Source organism: Octopus bimaculoides, chromosome 13 (genome assembly GCF_046866305.1).
Source record: "Octopus bimaculoides isolate indiv1 chromosome 13, ASM4686630v1, whole genome shotgun sequence".
Lineage (NCBI taxonomy): Eukaryota > Metazoa > Mollusca > Cephalopoda > Octopoda > Octopodidae > Octopus > Octopus bimaculoides.
In genome coordinates this window covers 1,495,845-1,515,425 of record NC_142940.1, presented here as the reverse complement: position 1 = coordinate 1,515,425, position 19,581 = coordinate 1,495,845, and the positions used below count along the sequence as shown (strand labels likewise).

The window sequence follows — 19,581 nt, the reverse complement described above, 5'->3', positions numbered from 1 at the left end:
CCTAAATATCGGCCTTTTCCGTAAAAAGTGTCTTCCACGATCTTTACCGAAGATCGGCGTTTTCCGTAAAAAGTGTTGGAGAGAAACAGGGAAACGACGTCATAACAGCGAAAGACATACAGAGAGCGCGATTTATTTTGAAGGGTTTCGAGTTAGGGTTAGGTTAGGGTTTGGGTTTTAGGGTTTGCGTTAGGGAATTCCGTCCCTCTGACACTAAAACCCTAACCCTAACACCGTAGCGAAGATCGTGCGGGTGTTATGGAAAAGGCCGATCTTTGGTAAAGATCGCCGAAGACACTTTTTACGGAAAAGGCCGATATTTAGGATTCGTACCGAAAGATCGCCGGAAAGCTTTTTGTTGGTGTTATTTTTTAATCCCATTCGACCAGGACCCAGCAGACTTCTGCGCAGAAGGCACTCCAGCCATGATCACTGCCTCTTTGTATTTGAGAGTCTAAACAGCTCAATGTATCCTTTCTTTTCAAGACATCAGGTGTGAATTGAGGGGCGATTTCAGAACAAAGGTAAAGGGTGAGAGAAACAAATTTTTAAAAAATGAAAACCTGAGCAAAAACATTGCAAAGACGAAATTTCCAATTGAAATTTAATTAGAAACAAAGAGAGTTCAAATTTTGAACGGAATTAGACATTTGAAGGAAAACAAACGAAAGTAGACGAAACAAGGGAGATGACTCTGATTTATGAAGTTAAACGTGGATAGAGGGCGTTGTACAGATTACAAATAATATGGCGGGTAAACGTGGAAACAGACATTTCGATCATTGTCTGTTAATTATTAATTAATTACGAGTTAATTATGAGTGTTTGTTAGCTGCCGACAGAAGTGAGTAAATTTTCTCGTATTAAACAACAAACTTTGTAAAAAAGAACATTTTTATTGTCGTCGACCATGTTTATTTTGAATATTCCCGATTGTTAGACCAAGTATTTTACTGTAATACACACACACACACAACATTGTATTGGTGATAAATCTAGTCGGAGTGGTAGAAGGATGCGGCGAAGTCTAGCCCCGAGTAAAGTATCAACCTGTAAAAGGAAACTCGATGATGTTAACCATTTCACTCAGTTTAAAAAATGCCGACCTCTTGATACATCATCAGTATCATCATCAGCATCACAACGTCCGGCTTTGACAACCCTTGACAACAATAAATTCATATACGCCACACCTAATCATTCTGAACATGAGGCCTTTATCCGTAAAATCTTATCGAAGCCTTTCCGAATACCAATTCTAAATTATACAGGCGCGACGCTTTCCAGTAAAGCTTTGGGAGTTCGTAGGCAAGGAACTCGAAATGCTCTGCACGACCCTGACGAAGAAGGGGCCTTGATTTTGTATTCTCCACCGGAACTCTCAGCTCATGAGCTGGTGAAAATGAACTCTGAAAAGTTGCCTGTCCATGTAGTTGTTGACCCTTTGTTGTCCAAAGTGTTACGTCCTCATCAACGAGAAGGGGTTAAATTTATGTACGATTGTGTAACTGGACAACAGATAGAAAACAGTTACGGTTGTATAATGGCTGACGAAATGGGTTTAGGGAAAACGTTGCAGTGTATCACATTAATGTGGACACTGCTTCGCCAGAGTCCAGACTGTTGTCCAATGATTAACAAAGCTGCCATTGTATCTCCCAGCAGTTTGGTCAAGAATTGGGCCAACGAAATCAATAAATGGTTACCGGGGAAGATAAACCCGTTGGTGGTGGATTCGGGCAGTAAGAGTGAAATTGACCGCAATTTAAATCACTTCATGAGATCACAGGGTCACCGAATCACTAATAACGTGTTAATTATTTCCTATGAGACATTCCGACTTCATGCAGCAGTACTTCACCAGGGTAGTGTAGGTCTGATCATCTGTGACGAAGGACATCGACTCAAAAACTCAGAGAACCAAACCTACCAAGCATTAGACAAACTTAATGTTCAGAAAAGACTGTTATTGTCTGGTACACCAATCCAGAACGATCTTTTGGAGTATTTCAGTTTAGTTCACTTTGTCAATAAGGGAGTTTTGGGAACTGCTAAAGAATTCAAGAAGAATTTTGAGAATCCTATTCTTCGAGGAAGGGATGCTGATGCTTCTGATGCTGAACACCAAAAAGGTCAAGAAAAACTAAAAGAATTATTAGAAACAGTCAACAGATGTATTATTCGTCGTACACAAGAACTACTAACAAAATATCTCCCCGTGAAAATTGAACAGGTTATCTGCTGTAATATGACGCCAATCCAAATGGAATTGTACAAACGGTTTGTGAAATCTAAAGCTGCTCAAGCTTTAATTGAAAACCGAGATGGGAAAATGACAGCAAGTTCACTTGCAGCCATCACATCTTTGAAGAAACTGTGTAACCACCCTGATTTGATTTATGACAAATGCATTCAACAGGTTGATGGCTTTGAAAACTGTCTTGGGGTATTTCCTGGCAATTATAATCCAAAAATTTTGTTGCCAGAATTATCTGGTAAATTCCTTTTGTTAGATTATCTGCTGGCTGTGATAAAAGCCAACTCCAATGATAAAGTAGTGTTGGTTTCTAATTACACAAATACTTTAGACTTGTTTGAAAATTTATGTAAACAGAGAAACTATTCCTGGGTCAGACTTGATGGAACAATGTCGGTGAAAAAACGAGCAAAAATTGTTGAAAAATTCAATGATCCACTCAGTACAGCATTTATTTTCATGCTCAGTAGCAAAGCCGGTGGGTGTGGCCTTAATTTGATTGGCGCTAATCGCTTAGTGATGTTTGATCCTGATTGGAATCCAGCCAATGACGACCAAGCTATGGCCAGATGTTGGCGTGATGGACAAAAGAAGCAATGTTACATTTACAGACTTGTTGCCACTGGCTCAATTGAAGAAATGATCTTCCAGCGCCAAGCACACAAAAAGGCATTAAGTAGTTGTGTGGTCGATAATGAAGATGCAGAGAGGCATTTTAGCCGGGAAGATTTAAGAAATTTGTTTCAACTGAATGAAGACACTAAGAGTGACACACATGATAAATTCAAATGCCGTCGATGTGTTAACAATATCCAAGTGAAAAGTCCACCAGAAAACTCTAATTGTAATTCCGATCTTTCACAATGGCATCATGGCATTGACAAAAAAGGAATTGTAGACACTATGTTAAAAATGGCTTGGCACCCAACCGTTAGTTTTATATTCTATCACAGGTCTCATGAGGAACAAAGAAAAACTGTCTAAATACTAACTACTTCCGCTCACTTTTTTTTTTCTTGCCAAAAATAAACATTTATTTATTTATTCAATGGTGTTCATTTTAGTTGTTGCAAAACTTGAAAATATATTTTTAAAATTTTGTTTGTTTGTTTCAACTTAATTAAATGTGAAGCCTGCAACCAAACCTCTGTAAAACAGAATTTTAGACAACAAGAATCTCAAATTTGCCAGAATTCTTCTGAAGAGAATTTCCAAAATAGAATTCAGGTTAGTCACAGCTAAAATCCTGAAAGGCTTCTCAGAAATAGTAAAAGATGTTATTACAGACACAAAACAAACGTTTTTTCCTTTCTTTTTTCCCAAATTGTACCAAATGCTGAGTTCTTTCCACATTAAAAAAAAACAAAAAACATCAAAAATTTGTAATACTTTCTCTTATTAGGAAATCATTTAAAAATAAATTTCTTTAATCTTAACTTTCATTTAATGTCTGAAAGATATAAAATATGAATTTGGTCCAAATTATTTTGGGACTGTTTTACAAGATCCACTCCGATTGATTGCCACAACTCAGACATTTTTATTTACATTCCTAAACAATTCTGAGCATAAGCTTAGACAATAAAGTCGACTCACCTTCTTGTCAAGTTTATCAGGAAGAGATATCATTTCTTTATTAGGACTTGCTGACCTGGACCTAGTCAGTCTAGACCCACCGGTGATCTTCCGATTGCTGTTTCCACTCGAATCATTTTGTATCGTCTTTTGTAGACTCGCAGCTTGGTCACGGTAATAGTTTCGGTCTTCTTCAAGAGTTTTAATCAAACTTTCGACTCGAGGTGGAACTTTACCTTTTTTGGTTATGGCGCCTCTGTGCTTTAGCTGTTCATTCTCTAAAATCAGTTCTTTCTCTGATATCAGAAAATTTTTAAAAAATAAAATGTAATCTCTTTTAAAGAACGGTGGAACTTGAAGCAAATAAAGCTATAAATAACAACCAAAAACATTTTAAAAAGAAGTCCCACAAGCAACCTTTGACTTCTATCCCAAATGTTTTAACTCAATGTAGACTTAATTGGAGATTTATTTACTTTGAGATTCACTCTTCCTATAAAGAATTATTTCACATTCTTGAAGTTCTTAAATCCTTATGACATCAACAGAATGTAAATATTTTCACAAAAAAGAAAATTTCAGCATTGTGAGCAATTATTAAAAAAAAAAACCTATTTTTTTGTTTTTTCTTCAGATATTTGTATTTTTGATAAACAGACGACACAGACTCTGTATATAAAAAGATGTTTTGAGAAACATTGGAAATTAAAGTTAAGAATAATGGTAAACTTTTCTTGTATGGTTGTACAATATTTCCTGTGAATCATTTCACTGTCTTATTATTGTTTTTTGCTGGTGAAAGCAATAGACATGTTTCAATATCATTAAACCTCTTTAGCATCCTATTCACCTCAGTTCATAAAACTAAGAGATCTGTGAGTGATATATATACATACACACACACATATATACATATATATATTTATATTTCATTATGAATATGAGTGAACAATTAATCTACCATTGCAAGGACAAATTATCCTGCTGATACTCAACTGAAATTAATTTCCTCTTCAGCAAAAAAAACAGAAGTTGATGTTGTTTCATTAATAATTTTTAAATCAAATTAATGATTTCAGCTCATACCATCATGGAAAGAAGACATAAGCTGTTGTTGTTGCTGCTGATGATGATGATTTCTTGACTTACCGTTGGCCGTTAGTTTATTCACTTTATGTATCATGCGACGTTTTTCTTCTTGAACTTTGTCCAGCAACATCTCCAGTTTCTTCAGGCTGGTTGTTTTATTGCTGTTCTGAGTCTCTGAATCTTCCAATTCCATTTGGAGCTGTTCATTCTCCTACAATTTAAGATTATCAAAATATTTCAAATCTCCTACACCAAGGGCCCAGTGCATTTAGCTCTAGTTTCATGGCATAAAACAGAGATAAATCCCCTGGATATGACACCAGTCTACCACGGGTGATTTCCCCAGGTGAGCTGGTACCTATTTCTACAGACAGTGAGGAGAACTGTGTCAATATGGAATAAAGAATTCTATCCAGGCATGACAAGTGTCATTATGAAGATTGCTTTGCAGCTATAGTTTCATGTTCAATTCCTCTGCACAGCACCTTAGGCAAGTGACTTCTCGCGGGGCCTTGAAAGTTTAATGAGGAAGGCAGAAACTGAAGAATCTCATCAGAGGGTCCATTCTTGTATTTGGGTGGTAAATGTAATCCATCACCCACTTTGAACTATTTCTTCAACAACTCATATATTTTGATGAGAAAAGAGGAATTCCACCAGCATACCTTTATCGATCATACATGAAGGGTCACTGGCAAGCCGCACGTTTGTCCGGTTCTCAATGATACCATTCAGCTAGATGTTTCAGATGACTATCAATCACATCAGTCTCACAAACCTGAGATCTTGACCACAACAAGGGCCACAGCAGAATCTGCCCTCATTTTTTCTAACAACAACCTTGGGTTTTGTATATATTTTTTCAAGTTTTGCCAATCATAAAACAAAATGTAAAATTTATATTTTTTATAAACAAGAAACCTCTTATAAACTACTTACAGACTTCAGCTGTGATATACAACGATCTAAATCGTCAAGTTGTTGCCGTGATTTAAGTAGTTCTTTCTGGAACCAAACCAAAACCAAAATTATAGAGTCATATTTCTTAACATGGCTGATAATAATTAGACATTTAGCATAGATTATCATTTTAATCTGATATTAGTAATTATCTTCTCCAACCCTTACATACCCACCACCACTGCCCTATACAAGTAATTACAATCAGTGTAATTACTGTATCACTTGTTTCGAATATTAAATAATAATAATAATAATAATAATAATGAACTTATTGCACTCAGTGATCAGGTGCTGCACCACAACTCATCAGAAAACATAACGGTGAAAAAGTCTAAAGAAAAAAGAAATGAGGGCGGGGGCGGGGGTCAGGAGTACTGTTGGTGAATTGGAATTTGATGCTGAAAGTATTATCAAAAGAAAGACTGTATGGCTTTGTGTATCAAGATAAATTATTCAAAGAAAAGTCTGTTCCTAGCAAAAGGAAATGCCAAGAAATGATAACTCTTTGTTATTTTTCATTAATAGAAAGAAAAGAGATCTAAAAAGATGGAAATATTTCTATATATTTATTGTTTTAGTTATTTTACTTCTAAACTCTTTAATTACCAAATGTTGATGTGATCATCACTAAAATTTCTTTAGATTTTATTATTTCTTAAACCAAAATAAATATAAGACCTAAATTATTTTACACCACTTCTTTTTAAAGAGTTAAACTGCCACAAGAATCTGCTCACCTTTGCGACATGTATTTCAGAGTCAGCTGCTTTCACTACATATTCCTTATCATTTTGCAACAGTTTAGCTTTACGGTCAATATTTCTCATCTGCAATTGGAGGTCAGCATTCTTCTTATTCAACTTAATCACCTCATCCTGGACATCATCTCTCTTCTCAGTGCTTTCCCGAAGACGTTGCTGTAATTCTCGGTTCTGTTCTTGCAAGATATCCACCTGATACAACAACATAAAAAAGTACAGTTCTATATTTAAGAGATGAGGAATTATGTACATTATTTGCCTTATTTACATTTAGAATTTTGAATATAATAAAACAATGTCAGGCTATGAAGATTAAATTTATTCATCAATATAGAAGTAAAAACATGTAAATGTGGAATTTCCACTGATTAATAATATTTAATAGTCAAAAGCCAATACACTGCACAGAGAAAAACAGGCTTATTCATGTAGCATATAGGTTTTTAATAATTAAAATATCACGGAATTCCACTGATTGCTTTTGAGTCTTTTATAATGAAGAGTTGGTAACATTGTACATCAAACAAGGAACAACAATAACTATATTTATATATTTATTGATTTTTTTTTTTGGTTTACCTTGAAAAACAATGACCATCAAAATATTTGACAAAATTAAGTTAGTTTTGCTTAAATTTTTCTTTGGTGATGATTAACTTTATTTTTACCGACTAAATATTTTTTTTTTGAATTTTCATCTACACAATGTGTCGACTGGATTGATTTCTGATCATTACCAAGCATCTTATTCCTGAATACATACAACTGAAGCCTTTAATTCTACATTAAGAGTAATGGCAATTCTCTCTACTCGGCCACAATCAGGGATCAAACTGATTGAAATGTAGCCATCATCAGCAGCAGCCACAACAGCATCTTACATCCATTTTTCCACGCTTGATGAGCTGGATAGGTCATCTCCAACACAGCATCTCACCATTTTTGCATCCGTTGCCAACTCAATTCCTTCAAGTTCAATGTTCTGAGATCAACCTTCACCATTTCTTCCCATGCTTCCTTCAGTCTTACTCCTCCATAAATTCCTTCCATTTGGATTACTTGATATTTCTCCATACACATTGCATCGTTCCATACATATAGCATGGCCATACTATGTAAATATTGAAAACCATTTCATGTTTGAAGATGAAGCTAGTGAGTCTGAAAAATAATAATCTTATTAACATTAATTAATCTCATCCAATTAAATGTATACAATAATTAAATACCTGGATGTTAAGGTGAGAAATCATCTTTTCATTGGCTCTGTTTTTGACCTCAAGGGCCAATGTATCTGATGGTCGGCCTCCACTCAACATTTTGTTTAATCTGTCTATTTCATCATCTCTTGCAGAAACCTAAAAGAGATTTTAAGAAACAGAAAAATCAAAAATACAAGTTTAGATCAACAGAACTTTTACAATTTCAAAATAGAATTATCACAAATGAATAAAACAGGTTCAGCAGGAGTTTATAAATTCCAGGTATGTTGAATGAGTATCACACACCTACCAAAGATAGTTATTCTTTATGATAATCCTGTTCTTACAATACCATGATATAATCTGGTTCTAATCTGTATTTAAGTCTAATAAAGTACTCTCAGAAAGAAAAACTGTACGTTTATATTTATGCCACAGTTGTCGATCCAAAACAATGATAACAATCATTACGTACAAAACTGAACTTGAGATTAATTTGTGGCGTCATTGAAATGATAAAATCTGTTGTTTTATTCTGAAGAAGTTTGGTAAAAAATCAGAATTCTTCAGCTTTACAATCACAGTGTTGACTTTGATGATTCCTTTCAGTTCTTGCTGTGAAGATTTGCCATTTACTACAGAGACAAATGTAATAAACAATTGCAATTTTTACACATAGCTTATCACATTAAGTATGTTAGCCAGGACTTAACTTATGTTCTTCATTCAGAAGACACCCCTTGGAATTTTCCCCTGAGTGTCACTGTCATGAAAGTAGTGTCCTTTTCCTATCTTCTATTAAAACATGTCTGGTCATTGGGAAAAATTACCTTCTTTGGAGACAGGAGGTATGGGTTGGTGACAGGAAGAGCATCTGGCTGTAGAAATCTACTTTAACAAATTGTGCCTGACCCATGAAAGCATGGAAAAGTAGATGTTAAATGACAACGACGATGATCACAGTTTCCTTTTACCAATCATCCAGTATTCAGACATAGTAACAGGTTCGTTAAAATCTCTCACACTTGATCAATAAGTCACAAGAATCACATGGAAAATTGACACATAAAGAGGACTGGCATATATATATGTGTGTATATGTGGCCATATTTCTGCACATCTCAATTTTCCACTGCATCAAAACTGAATTCTAAAACTTTACAGGCACACTAATTATTTATCCACCTCAGATGCTGGATATGAATTAATCAAATATGAATTAATCAAATATACATACAGCATTTAAATAGCAAAAAAGTTGAGTTTTCGGGGTTGGTCAAAGAAGAAATCAATATAAAGATAAATGACAATTGTAGCTGTTTGCAAACTTGAACTGAGATCTTACATAAAATCAATTGTGGGAGAGTCTGATTAGTTATTTAAGAACACAAACACACAAAAACGAAAACATTTATAGCCATTTTGTATGATCACTACAATATAAAGATATTTAATAATTCATCATTTTCATGGGGTAAAGTGATTTGTGCAAAAACCACAAACATCCAAAATTGATTGGAAACAAATAAAAAGGAAATACATATAAATAGTCATATTGTTATGTATTTAAACTTGCTTTAGAATTAGGGTCTCAATTGAGGGCCTTTTCAAGTAGTTTGTGATGAGGACAAACGGACAGGTTTCACTGTTAATGAATTCATTAAGATCCACTTAAACATCCTCCAAAACTTAATTTACTAGTGCGTGTGTATGTATATGTGTGTGTGTATATGTATATATGTATATATATATATATATATATATATATATATGTATATATATATATATCTTTTATTTGTTTCACTCATTAGACTGTGGCCATGCTGGGGCACCACCTCAAAGGATTTTACTTGAATAAATCAAGTCCAGTACGTATTATCTTTTTGTAAAGCCTGATAGTTATTCTATCAATCTCTTTTGCCAAACTGCTAAGTTACAATGACATAAATACACCAACACTGGTTGTCAAGCGGTGGGGGAGGGAGAAACGTGAATGTTGTTGACAGTGACTCTGAAGCTTCAGTCAGTCAAGCCACATGCATGTCTGTATGTGCCCATACCCACCATTTACAGTGTGGTATACCAATAGCTGGAACCTTTCGCACTAAGTGTGTGTGTGTGTGTGTGAATGGATGTGTGCATATACCTACCTACAGTGTGTGTCATTCCACCAGCTGTTACCAGCTTTCACAATACCATCCAAAACAATTTGTAAAAGAAGATTAAATCCATTGGTTGTGAGATCAAGTGAATGCTGAGCTTTCCACAGACGACCATTCCTTGAAGAAATGACAACAGCCCTGCTGGAGCACTGTGACTTCGATCAGTAGTTTGACAAAACTTCTCAGCAATTTGCAACAAGTGCAAGTGCGCACGCATAGACCAGACCCCACAGCCCAGGTCCACATGCAGGTCAAACCTCTCCCTCACACCTCTCTCTCTATGTCTAATGATGAAGATGACGAGATTATTACATTTGCAGATCGTTTTCTATGTAGGTTTCACACCTAAAAATGTTAAACTCAATCATTCATAACACAAAAACAAGAATGCTACACAGTCGAGAGAGAGAGAGTGTGTGAAAGAGTCAATAACTGATCAATGTTTAGCATTTGTTTAGTAGGGCTTTCTTATATAAATCAATAGAGCAGCCATCAGCATCATCATCATCATCACCATCAGCCTCTTTAGTGTTTTTTTAAAATCTATATCCCAGATGAACTTGATCATGAAAAACACTGTACTCTACCGTTACTACAACAATAACAACAAGCATGAGCGAAGAATGCCAGTCATACGCACACATAGATACGTGTGTGTACAAAACAGCAACTAAGTGTAAAAGTAGGGGGGTGTGGCAACTGTAAATACTATAAAATCAATTAATCACTCAATAATGAGTTCAGTGTAAAAGTCTCAAGAGTTTTTGCTTTGTTTCTGTGTGTGTGTGTTTTGGGGAAGAGGAAGGTAGAGTGTCCGGGTCCCACCCCACCCTACCACCTCTCTTCAACAACCAAGCAACCGCTTATCACACTCTGTTTGGCCTGAGAAACTAAGCTGAGCATTGATAAGCAATCCAATAGAACCGGAACTCCATCGGTTACGACCACCAGGATTCCCGTTGATCTGATCAATGGAACAGCCAGCTCATGAAATTCACATGAAACTGGCTGAGTACTCCACAGACACACGTATCTTTGATGTAGTTGTCAAGGAGATTCAGCATGACACAGAATGTGACAAGGCTGGCCCTTTGGAAATTACGGGTACAACTCATCGGACTGGAGCAATTGCAAAATGAAGTGTCTTGCTCAAGGATACAACGTGCCACTGGGAATCGAACTCATGACCAAACCACTAAGCTACACGCCTTAACTTAAGCCACACACATATCTATATTACTTGCACTGTTATAATACACTGCTGAAGACTAGGTTTTTGGATACACAAGCACCATATTCATAGTAATAACCAGCCTTATTTTGAGTGTAGAGAGGTACCAGTGTGTTACTGGTAAGGATTTAATCAATAACTACATGCCTCCTACCCCTGCACATATGTTCAAAATCAATAAGTCGTGAATTAGAAATCAATAAATTTTTCTAAGCAATTTTACCTTTCCTTTGTCTCAGCTGATCAATGGATATATTTTATACGAGAATAAGACTTAGTTAAGATTATAATTATTATAAGGGTTATTATTATAAAGGTTGTTATTATTATTATTATTATTATTATTATTATTATTAAGATGGCAAGCTGACAAAATCGTTAGCATACCAGGCAAAATGCTTAGTAGTATTTCATCCATCTTTACGTTCTGAGTTCGAATTCCACCAAGGTTGACTCTGCCAATAAATGAAATAATAATAATAATAATAATAATAATAATTATTATTATTATTATTATTATTATTATTATCATCATCATCATAGACATTGAACTGGAAGATACATTGCCCCCTACACACACACACACACACACTAAATACTTTGGATTATTTACTGAAATCCTTTCATGCTAAGCTCAAATTCTGTTGAGGTCAACTTTAGCTTTCCTCGCTTGTTAGGTTGATTGACAAAACATCAGTCAACAAGTGTTGTCCCCTACCTATGAACAAATATATATATATATATATACACACATACACTCTCAATACATATACAAGCATTTATACACACACATAAGTGTACAATATATCAAAGTGTATAACATGGAATGCAATTGTGTTTAGCATCAATGAAAAAAGCAAACCAAAATTTGATATATCAGAAAGTTTCAGACCATCAACATGCCAAGACATGTTGTAAGCAGTCAACCTATTGTGTGTGTGTGTGTGTGTGTGTGTGTGTGTACAAACATACACACATCAACAGCAAATGTGAATGGGTATAGTATGAAACATGACTAGACTAAGTTGCTGCACATTTCTCGCAATACACATACACACAGATACATACGTGTGTATATATATATATACACACACATATACACACATGTACATGTATGTGTGTGTGAGTATATATACACACACACATATATATATATCTATAATTATAATACAGAAACAACTAATGAATTCTTATGGTTAATTAGATTAATTCTCATTTAAGAGACAGTAAGTGGAGTCAACTGGGCACTAGACAACAACCATGGCTGGATGCCTTTCTTGTCACCAACCTCCACCTGTTTCCAGGAAAGGCATTATTGCCCCATGCTCCTACATCACATGATGTCAAAACAGGGAAACACACACACACACACACACACATACAATGGGCTTTTTTAGTTTCCATTTTCCAAATTTGATCACAAGAGTTTGTTCAGCCCAGGGTTAGAGTAAAAGACTTTTGCCCAAAATGCCATGCAGTGGGACTGAACCCAAAACCATGTGACTGGAAAGAGAACTTCTTAATCACACAGCTACACCTGAATATTTCCTCAATTCCAACAAATGAACATAAGGTGTAATTTTGAGGGAGATTTGGTTGGTATTTCTAGCAGATCATGCAACTGCTGAGAGACTCCTGCATTGATGATGCCTCCATGAAGTGGATGAAGTATGTTCCATTGATGTGTAAATGTGAGTTAAGTGACTTGACTAACGATGCAGGAGAGGGAGAGTGGATACATAAGGCTGTAAATGAGAAGCTAACAACACAACATTCATTAATGACTAATTAAAGTCAATGAAGGCGTCTTTATATAGTCATACAAGCTGCTAGAAATAGCAGCTAAATCTCCCTCAAATTATATCATCATCATTATCATCATCATCATTTAACGTCCGTCTTCTGTGCTGGCATGGGTTGGATGGTTAGACAGGAGCTGGCCAGGCCAGGGGCAGCACCAGGTTTCATTGTCCATTCTGGCAGGTTTCTACAGTTGGATGCCCTTCCTAATGCTAACCACTTCACAGAATGTACTGCGTGCTTTTTACAAGGCACCGGTGGCTTTTACATGGCACCATCACCAATGCTTTTTATGTGGCACCAGCATCGACCAGGTCACCACATACCTTACAAGACAAAAATCCCTCAACTGGGAAGTGGGAGGTGTATGTGAAGGGGTGTGGCTTTGCGCCAGGTGAGGTAAATCTCTCAACTTTAAATCAAGGGAACAGACATGAGTGTTTTGCTGTAGATACACACTAAATAATGTACTCCAAGATACTCTCTTCCTTCAAAAAAATAAGAACACAATGTGATGGTCACTGTTGGAACTCGTTTAATTACAGACCTGCCAAAACAGGGTGACCTGGAGAGGTTTTCTGTAATTACTAAAACTGTTTATGTAATGGCATTTCTTAATTACATAAGTATTTTTACAATTAAGAACCTGCTCTGTAATTATACTAATTCAGTTTAAAGAGAGAGAGAGAGAGAGAGCCAGAGAGTATTGCTGGGAGGTGGGGGTTACCACTGACCAGAACAAGAAAAAGACCACACACACATACATGTGTGTGTGTGTGTGTGATTTTATATACACACACACATATATATATATATATATATATATATATGTGTCCATATTTAGTAGAACTATAGAGAACCGGTTTTATGGAGCAGATCCATATTATTGTTGCACAGATAAACCACAGACCCCTGCTGTAAACAGCAAAGTCATTAACGTAACTGATAGGAGTTTCTTAGTCTGATGTAACAGACCAAAATCCCTCCAAGAGGTCTGTAGAAAACAACAGAAATATATTTCAATGTGAACATCTCCTAATATGAAAATATAAATTTTATGCTACAAATAATACAAATCACACACACGCGGGTGGACAGGACCTTTTGTGAAGATGTCTTTTGGTTTAGATGCTATATTTAATGCCAACATTTATAATCAGTTTTATGGTATATCTTTCTTATATTATATTTTAATTGCAATACAATATATATTTTATAATATATTATATCATTATTATAAGTTATATTTTAATTATGTAACATTTTAATTCTATATTATTTTATATTTTAACAGCATACATATAAGATAAATAAAGAATTTACTTCATGAATGTATTTCAATATTAAAACACTTTACTACAAAGAATTTCTCATTTTTCTATAGAATCACAAACCCATTTGTTTGATTACACACACACACATAGTGACACAACCTTATTTGTATCCTAGGTTACCTAGGGCAGACATCCCTCACACACCTGAATGTGTAACCAAAGATACAAAGCATGTGTGTAGTGTCAATATGGATATTAGTCAAAATAGAATTTTAAAGACAAGCTTTAGAAAAGTTGACTTTTTTTTAAAACACTTGTAATAGAATATAATTTTTTTAGCAGCTACCTTCACAATGACTGCTATATTTAATTACTCTATCTGTAAGTCATGTTAATTATGAATTAATTAAAATTAAGAATAAAGACTAAAATGCTGAAAATGAAAACTCGAAAAGATGTAGTTTACAGGTGATGTTTCATTAAAGATAATTTTCACAATTCATATAAACTTTAATCTTAAATTAGTTTAATCAAATTTTAAATATACATATATGAAATAACGGATTACTTTGACTGAAATAAAACACTAATTAATTTACAACTAATTAACAGCCTAAATATAATCACATGCAACAAGACAACTGATTATCTTCACTGAAATAAAATGTTAAATAAATTTTCAACTAATTAATAAAATAACGATTGAGAAGTACTAATGAAGGAACAATTATTTGCTGGTTGAAATAAATTAATAAATATCTTAATAAACATCGTTATAATTAATTAGTAATATATACAATTTTATTTTTTATTATCTTCATAGATATTCCTCTAGATTATACACACACAGGTGCAAGAGAGGCTGTGTGGTAAGTAGCTTGCTTCCCAACCACATGGTTCCGAGTTCAATCCCACTGCATGACACCTTGGGCAAGTGTCTTCTACTATAGCCTTGGGCTGACCAAAGCCTTGTGAGTGGATTTGATAGATGGAAAATGAAAGAAGCCTATAATATGTATGTATGTATGTGTGTGTATATATTTGTGTATCTTTGTCTTCCCAACATCGCTTGACAACCGATACTGGTGTGTTTATATCCCTGTAACTTAGCAGTTCAGCAAAGAGACCGATAGAATAAGTACTGGGCTTACAAAAAAATAAGTCCTGGGGTCGATTTGCTCGACTAAAGACGGTGCTCCAGCAAGGCCGCAGTCAAATGACTGAAAGAAGTAAAAGAAGAAACACACACACACTTATATACACCACTAAATTGAAACTGCTTTTTACCTTCAGGAAACTTAAATATTGTTGTCAAACTTTTAAAACAATTTTGTTAACAAAATGAAAAAGAAAAAGAAAAAGCAGAAACAAGGTTGAAATAATCAGAACGAGACATTTGAGAGAATGGTGATGCCATCAAAAAATATTACTGAGAAGGATGGTAAAATAAAAGTTCTTTATTAAACTATTCTAAGTTTTTCTTTTTTAAAGGGCTTAAATCTGAAGTTTAGTCTTGCTTTCCACTACAAGACCACACTTGCTGTTGGTCGGCCATTAAGTGAAACACAAGAGAGATTTCAAAACTTACTTCTAAAGTTTTCCAACTTTAGTTTTTGACAAAACAAAACTATTCACAATTAAATAATAATAATAATAATAATAATAATAACAATAATAATAACAATAAAGCAAACTTTTCTTTTGGTACTTTTACTAATTATGAACAGTGTATCAACGGAGAAAAAGAAGAAAACAACCACCTACCCATGAATGGTTTATGTATTGAATTGAAAATATCTTATTGCTAAGACAAAGTTCTTATTTAGTGGGATTGACAGCGGTGGGGGGGGGATATATGGAGATATGTAGTGTGGAGTGAAGAATTCCTTTACATACATACAAATATACACACTCTCACACACAAGGACACACACAGATTAGGTGGAGGGGAGAGAAAAGAAAGATATAAGAAGAGAATATAGAACAAACAATCAATAGAGAGAGGTTACAAGTTTGGACAAGCCCTCTCTTTTCTACAGAGCTTACTGCTGTAGAATAATAATAATAATAATAATAATAATAATAATAATAATATTAACGAAAATGATCAGACATGTAAGGGAGGTAAGTCCTATGATATAACAGTCACTGTTGACTATGCAATTTATTTATCCAGTGATGGTGGTGGTGGTGGTGGCGATGGTGGTGGTGGTGGTGGTGGTGGTGGTAGTAGTAGTAGAAGTAGTAGTAGTCCTCAGGGGACAATTAAAAAAAAGGGGATAGTGTAGGAGGCCTTGAAATTTCCAGCGCTTTCCAAAAATATTTGCATTTATTAAAGACTAACATTACTGCAAGTTACCTCTCCTCCCACCCACCCCCTCCACACCTCTGTTCACCAACTTATCAACAGAAATATATTGGATAATGGAGTCCCAAAAGTTTGGAAACCAAAGATGGGAGGGCAAGTGGAATCGAAACTGAACCAAATTCGATGACTGGCACCCGTGCCAGTGGGGCACTAACAGCACTGTCCAAGCGCGTTCATTGCCAGGGCAGCTGTCTGGCTTCCATGACGGTGGAACGTAAAAAGCACCATTTGAGCATGATCGTTACGAGCGTCGCCTTACTGGCACTTGTGCTGGTGGCACATGAACAAAACATTCGAGCGAGGTAGTTGCCAGTGCCACTGGACTGACTCCTGTGCATGTGTCACGTAAAAAACACCACTTGAGCGTGGCCATTGCCAGTACCGCCTGACTGGCCCTCGTGCTGGTGGCACATAAAAGCACCCACTACACTCTTGGAGTGGTTGGCGTTAGGAAGGGCATCCAGCTGTAGAAACTCTGCCAGATCAGATTGGAGCCCAGTGCAGTCTCTGGTTCACCAGTCCTCAATCAAATCGTCCAACCCATGCTAGCATGGAAGGCGGACGTTAAACGATGATGATTTGGTTTAACATGTAAAATAGATTGTGTTATTCCCAAGGAAATTTAAATATATATAACTACACACGCAGACAGACAAATGTGTATATGAAAACTAGAGCAAACCAATACCTGTTCCTTAAAAGCCTCCAATTTACTTTCCAATAATTCATTGTTGTCTTTCAATTCTGTAATTTGTCCCTCATTTTCTGCAATCCGTTTATCGGCTGTTTCCAGCATATCTGCTATATATGGATCAGGAACTGGAGGCGGAGATGGTAAATCAGGTTCTGCTGGAGGTATCAGGCAATCAACCACCATACGCTGCCGACGGAACGGAATATTCTTCTTTTTGCCACCTAAAAACCAGAAGAAAGCAAAGTTGTTCACACAACTTCCTGACAGAGAGAAGTGTCTTGTACTCATCTTAGTCATTGGACTGCAGCCATACTGGGGCACCACCTTAAGATGTCTAGATGTCAGGCAGTGGTGACATACATGTATGTAAATATATATATATATATATATATATACATACATATAAGCACAAGAGTGGATGTGTGGTAAGAAGCTTGCTTCCTAACCACAAGTTTCCAGGAAGACTGGAAAGAAATAACACTACTTGTATGATGGCAATGCTATATATATTTCTATCTATCTATCTATCTAATATATATATATATATATATATATATATATATATGAGTCTTTGATTATGTCTGGTAGCATGGTAGAAAAAAAATAGGTCTGTTGAATTACATTTCTTTATATCAAAAACACAATCTAGTGATTTGAGAAACAGAGTCGATAGAATAAGTTGGAGTTAATATGTTTAACTAAAACCCTAGGAAATAGGTGTTGTAGCATGGCCACAGACCAATAACTGGAAACAGTTAAAAGATTATATATAAAAATGTATTAAAAAATCCACTGACCTGGGGTTTGAACCACAGCATGGAAGTTTTTCTCTTGCAGTTGTTGAATTCTGTCTGATTTTTCTTTAGATTCTTTCTCCAATAACTTTATCTTATGTAAATATTGATTGTTTAAGAACTTTATATCTGCAAGTGTGTGCTCAGATTTTCGCAGGGAAGACTTGAGATCTGTAAAGCAAAATATAGATATAACAATCTAAAATATAATTTTATTCTACATCTAAGTGGTACCACTATCTCTAAAAATAACTGCTTCGGTAAGATGTCAGCCATTGTCCATCCATCTGGACAGTGGCCATACTTGATATGCAAAAGGGGGGGGGGGGTAGAAATACCATAAGGTACACCCAATGTAAAGTATGGCTACACAAAATCCCTGACAGAGAAGAAGAACTTTAAATATAGCAGATAGGGGCACCCATGGAATAAATTTTCGCAGATATTCAGAGGGTTCTTGAGAAGAGGTTGAAAGCCTGTCTTACCTAGATACCCTAATTAGCAGTGGAAAAGGGTGTTCCAAAGCAGCCAGAGTAAGAACAAGGGGTCTGAGTTCAAGGAGTTATTATCTTTACTAGAAACTAAGAAATGCTCACTTTAAGTAAAGGTTAGATTGGATGGTGCTTGTTTATGAAGTGTGAAGTTGCATGATAGGAAAACAAAAGCATTGAACAGAAAGTGTGATGGCTGAATGAAATGAAGCTGTTAATTGCACAATGATAAATAGTTTGAACAAATGTGATAGATATTTAACCTAAAGTTATGCTCAATAATCTGATCAAGAATTAAGGAATAATAATAATAATAACTGAGTAAACTATTTGTACAAACCTTTCATAGCAGTATTATTTTGTTCTGTTGCTTTAAGAAGTTTCAAATTTAAAGCATTATTCTCTTTAACCAATTTAGCATTATCATTTTTATAGGAGTCAACAATTGTTGGATCTTCTGCATCACTTTTTCTGGAATGTTCTACTTTGATCTTACGAAGATCTTCAATTGTCTTCAGCAGGTCCACAAACAACCGTTCAACCAATGGCAAAGATTCAATTCCAAGAGAATCCTTATAACCAAGCTGCTCCAACCGCCGCCGCAGATTCTTCAACTTCTCAGATGTATTTATTGTTTCTTTTGACGACATTTTCAAATGATACTTAAATATCAATGTCAATCTGGAAGTTAGAAATATAATTATAGAATCAATGTTAATTTATTGCTAATTAAAAGTGAGAAAAATAAATTTATAATGATTTCTTTTGTCTTGTCCCATGTTGTAAAGCAGTTTCTTCATTCCAAGAATAGTCTCCATAAACCATCAAGAATGTATTTATGTGCTGCCTTCCACAAACACACCAGAGTTCCCCCAATTTACCAACAAGGAAATAATCAATAAAAAATATCTACTCTTTAT

At 35.3% G+C, this 19,581-nt stretch overlaps 2 protein-coding genes across 6 annotated transcripts in view; one reads left to right on the top strand and one right to left on the bottom strand.

Moving 5' to 3' along the window:
- Positions 1 to 19,581, bottom strand: part of LOC106868062 (centrosomal protein of 135 kDa) — a 45,434-nt gene that overhangs the window by 20,585 nt on the left and 5,268 nt on the right. For 3 of the 5 annotated variants that reach the window (XR_016243931.1, XM_052972299.2, XM_014913171.3), the window contains exons 3-10: positions 19,002 to 19,342; positions 18,174 to 18,341; positions 17,371 to 17,597; positions 7,875 to 8,003; positions 6,622 to 6,837; positions 5,861 to 5,926; positions 4,982 to 5,132; positions 3,854 to 4,128 (exon numbers count right to left, since the gene is read on the bottom strand). Coding sequence is in view for 4 of the 5 variants with exons in the window: in XM_052972299.2 (XP_052828259.1) it covers positions 3,854 to 4,128; positions 4,982 to 5,132; positions 5,861 to 5,926; positions 6,622 to 6,837; positions 7,875 to 8,003; positions 17,371 to 17,597; positions 18,174 to 18,341; positions 19,002 to 19,311 (1,542 nt within the window). In the remaining variant the exon portion in view is untranslated. Of the gene's footprint in view, positions 1 to 3,853; positions 4,129 to 4,981; positions 5,133 to 5,860; positions 5,927 to 6,621; positions 6,838 to 7,874; positions 8,004 to 9,997; positions 10,674 to 16,078; positions 16,308 to 17,370; positions 17,598 to 18,173; positions 18,342 to 19,001; positions 19,343 to 19,581 lie in introns of those variants that run through there. The other 2 variants (XM_052972300.2, XM_014913173.3) reach the window with 2 other exon arrangements.
- LOC106868063 (DNA repair and recombination protein RAD54-like) lies at positions 576 to 3,306 on the top strand. The gene has a single exon (XM_014913174.3). The coding sequence runs from the start codon at positions 1,016 to 1,018 to the stop codon at positions 3,239 to 3,241; it is 2,226 nt and encodes a 741-aa protein (XP_014768660.2). The 5' UTR covers positions 576 to 1,015; the 3' UTR covers positions 3,242 to 3,306.

Excerpts from the sequence above, each read along its gene's own strand:
- LOC106868063 (XM_014913174.3), top strand. The coding sequence starts at position 1,016 with ATGCGGCGAAGTCTAGCCCCGAGTAAAGTATCAACCTGTAAAAGGAAA.